This window comes from Tyto alba, unplaced genomic scaffold (genome assembly GCF_018691265.1).
Source record: "Tyto alba isolate M040663 unplaced genomic scaffold, T.alba_DEE_v4.0 Super-Scaffold_1000006, whole genome shotgun sequence".
Lineage (NCBI taxonomy): Eukaryota > Metazoa > Chordata > Aves > Strigiformes > Tytonidae > Tyto > Tyto alba.
Genome location: NW_024881272.1, coordinates 34,193,553 through 34,200,564, shown reverse-complemented (window position 1 = coordinate 34,200,564; position 7,012 = coordinate 34,193,553). Strand labels below are relative to the sequence as shown.

The following is a 7,012-nucleotide window of genomic DNA, read 5'->3' as shown; positions in this document are numbered from 1 at the left end:
TGTTCTGTCAATCTGTTGTCCCCACAGTAATCTGTGGGTTTATTTTGTTAGAGCACCCTGCTCCCCCTCCAAAAAAAAAAAAAAAAAAAAAAGGCTTGCTTTCTCGAGTGTCTGCCCTCAAACAAAGCCTGCAGCAGGGACGGGGTGGCGATCCAGGTGTGGGGGCCGGGGCTTGGCCCCCTCCCGTCATTCCCACCCGTCACGCCGTGTCCATCGTGGTGCTTAACTCTCTGTTTTTCTAATAAAGAGCTGCTGGCACGTCCCTCGGGCTCGCTCCCTCCCTCCTCTCCTACAAACCCCCCGGCATTTGTCAGGCCGAGGCCGAGCGCGCCCCGGCTGTGGCCATGGCTCTGTCCCAGCCCCGCGGCCGAGTTAAGTGTATTTTTCAACTTTTTCCCTGCAATTTTGACATCCTTGTGGCTCGGGTGCAAGAATTATGCCAGCATCTATTTCACGGTTGGCTTACACACCCTAGAGAACAAAAGGATTGATTGCAGGTGGCCAGGATCGCGTCGGTGATCAGAGGTGTAGGGTTAAAAAGCACCATGCCAGCTTTTGGGTTTTTTTCAGGTGCTTTCTCAGTTTTAGGTAGAAGACCTGAGATCATCAGCTAGCTCAGCACCACGCAACTGCCAGCTTCTGACAGCGTGTAACGTATAGATTTTTGGTAAACTCTTTATTTTTTAAACGCAATATATAGAGGCATGCAAAAGCTCGGGCGGTGACATTTGCACTTTGCTCTTTTGCTATAAATACTCCTGTGAAAGAACAGGAATTGTAAAGTTCGGGGGAAACACGGACCCTGCTGTAGTAGAATGAAAAAGGAGAAATGAGACCATCTGCATCCACAGCTGCTGGGGGAAAGCCCGCAGAGGCGGCGTGGTAGGGCGGCACGGAGATGTGGCACCCCTCTTTTTTATATCAGGTGAACCCAATACCACTCCAGAATGGGTATTTATTCTTTTACTTATTTTTTTTTCCCCATTAATTAAGAAGCCAGCTTGTTATTTGTGGGTTTTCTGTGTATTTTCTAATTTGACTCTTGAATGCTGTGTGGCATTAAAGGGAGAAGGGCTGCTTGGTGGCTCGGAGGCCCGACTGCTGCTAAAACAGCCTCTTGTTAAAATATTTCTGCTTTTTTCTGCTCAATGTGCGTTTTCCTTGGCCTCCAGGAGCTGGTGAGCTGCGAGGGTTGGACTCGCTGGGTGTTTCCTCCGTGGGAAGGGGGTGGGGGGGTCGGTACCCCCTGACCGCGTGCGCCCACCCAGCCCCCCAAACGCGTTTGCTGGTCGCGTTTTAAATCTCGCCTCGGGTAGGACCTGTTCGTGTCAAACGACGGGGCTAAAAGGGGGGAAGAAAAAGGAGATTTCACACCATCTGCTCACAGCTCTGCTGCGCGTGGGGGGATGTCGGGTTGAGCACTGCGGCAGGGCCGGGAGCTGCCGGGCATCTCGGCCCCGGAGCAGTGACACAGACTGGGTGTTCTTCAGTTAAAAAAATAATGAAATTTTAGATTTATTAAAGACCCTTGGTAAAGCCTTGGCTCTGTTGTGGGTAAATTTATTTTTTTTTTTTTTTTTAAATTACTTTTCCCCCCACCCTTTGTCTCCAGGCAATCCTGACCCATCCCTCTTTCAGCTTCCCTCAGCATGCCAGGCGCGGGGCCATCATCCCCCTCCCCAAAACTCCATCCAGGGTCCCTCCCCGGGGCCATCATCCCCCTCCCCAAAACTCCATCCAGGGTCCCTCCCTGGGGCCATCATCCCCCTCCCCAAAGCTCCATCCAGGGTCCCTCCCCGGGGCCATCCCGGCCAGGCCCCTCCTCACGCCGCACATTGCCAAAAAATGATCAGATTTGTTGAAACTTGTCGCTCTCACCGCTTTTCTATTTTGAGGCTCCAGTGCAATTAAACCCCAAACCAGTGCCTGATTAAATGGGGGTGCAGCGACGGGAGGGCAGAGCCAGGATCTCAACTCCAGCTCTCCAGGCCCCGCTCTGCAACCTGAAGACATCTGCCACTTTCTCCTCCTTTTTGGCTCGTTATCGGAATTAACGTCCTTCCCGGTACGTGTTGTTCGCCCTTCCCACCTTTCCCAGCTCCGGTGCTTCCTCAGTGGGTGGGTGCTGCTGGGCACCAGTCCAGCTTTGCCCCCTGGGACCCGTTTCTGGGTGGTTTTGGGAGATCTTGGCACGTGGCCATGTGGGGACCAGCCCTTCCCTGTTGCTGTGTGTTTTGGGGGGGGAAAAAAAAAAAAAGAGTGTTTGGGTGCGTGGGCAGACGCTGGGCCATGTCCCTCCAGGGTGACCCCCAGGCAGTTTGTAGAGTGGGGACAGGAGCTGGGGGGAGGCACTGGGAGGAACTGGGGGTTCTGCTCAAGGTAGAACTGGGTGAAATTGCAAATATTTGTAATGAATTGTGATTCCGAAACGGCGATCGATCCACGTGCCCTCTGTTACGGGTTTAGGAAAGAGCCACAGCGTGTCTGGTGTCCGACGGCAGAGGAGGGTAAGAGATCCCCAGAGCTGGATTTGTGTGTGTTTATGGTCAGGCGTGGTTCAACTTTCTCCTCAATATCTGGCATTCGTGCTGCTAAAGTAACATGCGACAGAAAGAGGATTTTTAAATACGTGTGCACAGGGGCAACAGCCAGCGGATCAACTCGGGGTGTGTTTGCTTTTGTATTGGCCTAATAATGAAGCTAAAAATAACAGAAAAAAAAAAAAAAAAATCCCCTTTTTCTGCAGCTCTCGTGAGCCCAACCTCCTTGCTGGAAGCCCCACGGTTTTCCCCCGGGTGCATGCCATCCGTGGGCTCCCGCCGCATGGCCCCGGGGAGGGTGCTGTGGGGTGGGTGACGTGTCCCTGCACCCCCCCCAACACGGGATGGGGACGGGTGGCCTCGTCCCGCATCCTTGGGTGGGTGGGAGGCTGTTTTCCTGCTCTCTCAGGGCCTGGGTGAGGTTTCTGCCTCGGGGAGTCTGGCTTTCCTAGCTACGGAATTAAAAGAGGAGCCCCCCAGGATAGAAGCCCCCTAAGCCCAGGGGGGCACAAGGAACAAACCCAGGAGGTTTTGCACCGGTGCAGCACTCGGGCAGACGCTGTCCTGGGAAAGGAAACAGCAGGTCAAGTTTTCCTCCTACGAGGAATCAGGTTTCCCCACCTTCCACGCCAACTCAGGCTCTACAGGAATGTTGGAGCCTCTAAAATAATACTTCCTCTTCTTTTTTTTTTTTTTTTAAACTCTATTAAGTGGTAGCGTTCAAAAAAATAAAAATATTTCCAACATTTCCTGCAGCACATCAGCTGCTCTTTCATTTAATGGCTTGGGAGGGGCTAGGAATAAACCCACACCAGACCAGCGCAACAGGACCTTGCCCGTGGCCAGGACAAGGAAGCAGCTGCCAAATGAGCCCTTTTGACTGTACACTAATGAACGGGTTAAGAAAATAAAAGCCAGGACCAAGGGTTTGACTTTAAACCTTTATTTCAAAAAAAAGAAAAAAAAAAAAGACACAAACCCAAAAACCCAAAAAACAAAACACTATCCAATTTCAAACAATTATATTAATGCAGCTGCTTTTAACAGCCAACTGTTACAAGATGTGTGGTTGCAGACCAACTGCTTAAGGGCGTCCTGGTTCTCAAACCTCCGCCTATAAATAATTTTTTCATCAATATCATATCATAAAATAACTTATTATATATCTTAGCATAAAAACTTGAGAATTAACATCCCAAAAATACAATAAAACGGTTTGTAAAATGCTTCGATTAACCTTTTTTTTTTTTTTTTTTTTTTCCTGCTCTTTAAAAGGTATTTAAACCAGAAACTGTTAAGTGGCACTTTGACAAGAAGAAAACCAAGCCACGGCCAAGGGTGTCGGCGCGAGGCAGCACCCCGGCACGCCGGGCAAGGCTCGCTCCTGCGGCAGGGCGGGCGCTGCGCTCCCCTTCGCCGCCCCGCTCAGCCCCAGCGCTTCCCAGTCGCTGTTCTTCAGTCCCACATGGCGTGTGGCTCAACTCCAGCCTACCCCCCTTGACATCAGGTTGAGATTTTTTTTTTTTTTAAATTTTTTTTTTTTTTTTAAATTTATTATTAGTATTATTTTTTTCCCTCCCCCTCCCGTAATCCAGGGCAGGGAGTTACTTCCTGAGCAACTGCTAAAGTATTGCAAAACTTCAGTGCAATTGGGTTCAGTTCGTTCGGCGCCCGGCGCGGTCACCGCTCGGGGAGGTTAATCACTGGCACCCACTGATCCATGTAGCGACTCTCCCGGCAAAAGCACATGAGCTGACTCAGCGCTGGATCCTTCCACTGCGAGGCATGGGGGTTCTGGAAAGAGAGGGGAGGGGGGAGTGCTTTAACAAAGCAAAAACAACCCCCACACAGCAGCAAAAAAAAAAAAAAAGAAAGAAAAAAAAAAAAAGCACAGCAGAAAAGCCAGGGGAGTGAATCATCTTAAATTGCCACTAAGGCAAACAAACAAAGCAACTAGAGAGCTGTGCGAGGAGTTTTGCAGCTTTGGACTCCAGGAAAAAAAATGGGAAAATAAATTCAAAAAATTCAAAATAAAGGGAGAAAAGTTTCACAGGGCCTTGGGAGGTCCCGTGTGCGGCTCGCCGGCCGCGGGCGCGCGCCCCGAGCGATGGCAGTTCCGGTTTTACCGAGTGACATTTGGCAATTACGCTCAATTCCAGGCTTTGCCGGATAAAAGACGCGCTCCGCGTCCTCATCATCGCTTTACTGGCGAGGCGAGTTGCGCCCTGCCAGGCCCCCGCCTGCTCCCGGGGGGTGCCCCCCCCCCCCCGCCCCGCAGCAGCACCCCGACCCCTCGGGAGCTGGGGGGGGGCTCCTCATCCTCACCGGGGTGCAAAGGGGCGTGGAATCCCGGCGTGACGCTGCGGGGAGCCCCGGGGTGGGGTGTCGTGGGTGTCGTGGGTGTCGTGGGTGCCCCCCCCCACCCCCCTAGCCCCGGCTCACCGTGACGAGGACGCAGTGGAGGTCGGTGGGTGGCTCGGGGCCGGTGGCCGGGAGCAGGAGCTGGGCCAGCCGGGCCGGGTTACTGACCCGCAGGATGTTGATGTCGTTTTCGCAGCAAAAAGCCTGGATTAAGGTGAAGTGGATCTGCAGCGCCGCGTCCCCCGCCTCCTCCTCGTCAGCCGCCAGCAAGCACAGCACCACGTTGTCCGGGTCCCTGCGTGGGGGGACACCACGGACCCCGTTTAGGGGCGCACACACACACGCACCGAGATTATTTTTTTTTTTTTTGGGGGTGTCACTCACACATTGAGCAGCTTGGCGGCCTCGTAGACACCGAGGGTGAGGCTCCGCTGGCTCAGCGCCTTGCTCAGCACCTCTTCCAGCGCGTCCCCCGCCTGCTCCATCCTGCGGCCGGGAGAAGGACAGACGTGCCGCCGCCAACACATCCCCCCCCCACCCCGCCGCGCCCCGGGGGCCGGCACCCCCCGTACCCCCCCGTACCCCCCCGTACCCCCGTACCTTACCTCCCGGCCGTGCCGTGGTCCCCAGGCAGCTCCGCAAAAGTCATAGTGGGGCCGGGCCGGGCCGAGCCGAGCCGAGCCCAGCCGAACCGAGCCGATTCGAGCCGAGCCCAGCCGAACCGAGCCGATTCGAGCCGAACCCGCTCACGATCGCTCCGCGCCGCCGCCTCTGCCCGGACAAAGGCGCCCCGCGGGCGTTATCCCACCCGCGCCCGGCCAACCCGCGCCGCCCTCATTTGCATCCCCGCCGCCCCATTGGTTCATGCAAATGAGGGCACGCCCCCCCCCGTCCTCTCCCCGCCGTCGCCCTGCTCTTCCCCCTCTCCGCGCCTCGGTTACCGGCCGCGGGAACGGACGGGCCGGCGGCCGCTGATTGGATGGAGGGCGGGGAGGGGCGTGGCCTGGGAGAGGGGCGGGGCGGGCAGCGCCTGCGCGCAGCCAACGCGTCGTTTTAAATCCTCGTAAACCCGTAGAAAAGTTTGGGGGGGGGGGAGGGGAGGGGGGAAGGGACCTCAAAGCCTCCCCAGTGCCCCCCCCAGGCAGGGCCCCCTTCCCCCAGCCCAGGGGGCTCCCAGCCCCGTCCAACCTGGCCTTGAACCCTTCCAGGGAGGGGGCAGCCACAGCTGCTCTGGGCACCCGGGGCCAGCGCCTCACCCCCCCCACAGGGAACAATTTCTGCCTTAGATCTCACCTAAATCTCCCCTCTTTCAGTTTAAATGGCTTCCTTAATTTCTTTTCCTAGGCTGGGTGCTGGCGGAGCCCTGTGATGTGGCGTTTGCCCACCAGCGGCCGGCATCGCCTGCCGCCGTCCCCTCCGTTTCCTTCGCCGGTTTTCGCGTCTCCTGGGACGTGGTTTCTTTTTTTCTTGCCATTCGTTGGGTTTGATTTGGCTCCTCGCCCTGCACGGTGGGGGGTTACCCCACGCCTGGCTTTAGAGGCTGCTCCACCACCTCTCGTAGTATTCAGGATGCTGGTGTTGGACCCAGAGGGGGAAAATGAGGCAGCAGAGTCTTAAAACACATTCTCTGCATGTAGCAAACGATGAGTTTCCCTTCCAGCCTCGCTGGCTGGGAGAGGTAAGGTGTCCTGTGGAGAAACCCCAAAATTTGGAGGCAGCACCAGCAGCTCTGGCCTCCTCCGGTATGCTGGTAGGGGGGCTGGTGGGAATGGTGGCATTTTGGGGGGAGCTGGCAGAGGCAGTGGCGTTTTTGGGGGAGCTGGTGGGGACAGTGGCATTTTTGGGGGAGCTGGCGAGGACGGTAATATTTCAAGGGGGCTGGTGGGGACAGTGGCATTTTTGGGGGAGCTGGTGGGGGCAGTGGCATTTTTGGGGGAGCTGGTGGGGACAGTGGCATTTCAAGAGGGCTGGCAGGGACGCTGGCATTTTTGGGGGAGCTGGTAGGGAGGGTGACATTTCAAGGGGGCTGGCAGGGACGGTGGCATTTTTGGGGGAGTTGGTGGGGACGGTGGCATTTCGGGGGAGCTGGTGGATGTGCTGATATTTTGGAG

At 55.7% G+C, this 7,012-nt stretch overlaps 1 protein-coding gene and 1 long non-coding RNA gene across 3 annotated transcripts; one reads left to right on the top strand and one right to left on the bottom strand.

The window, feature by feature from the left end:
- Window positions 1–1,761: 1,761 nt before the first annotated feature.
- LOC122152453 lies at window positions 1,762–3,853 on the top strand. Its single transcript, XR_006164582.1, has 2 exons — window positions 1,762–2,065; window positions 2,467–3,853. It is a non-coding gene; the product is annotated as an uncharacterized LOC122152453 (long non-coding RNA).
- A 218-nt stretch (window positions 3,854–4,071) lies between these two features.
- On the bottom strand, window positions 4,072–5,695 carry GADD45A (growth arrest and DNA damage inducible alpha). Of its 2 annotated transcripts, none has more exons than XM_042784415.1 (4): window positions 5,507–5,695; window positions 5,286–5,387; window positions 4,983–5,196; window positions 4,072–4,334 (listed from the first exon to the last, which is right to left on the bottom strand). In XM_042784415.1, the coding sequence occupies exons 1-4, from the start codon at window positions 5,548–5,550 to the stop codon at window positions 4,221–4,223; spliced, it is 474 nt and encodes a 157-aa protein (XP_042640349.1). In that variant the 5' UTR covers window positions 5,551–5,695; the 3' UTR covers window positions 4,072–4,220. The 2 variants fall into 2 exon arrangements, with proteins under 2 accessions (XP_042640349.1, XP_042640352.1); XM_042784418.1 differs by having other exon boundaries at window positions 5,502–5,693.
- Between the last annotated feature and the right edge of the window lie 1,317 nt (window positions 5,696–7,012).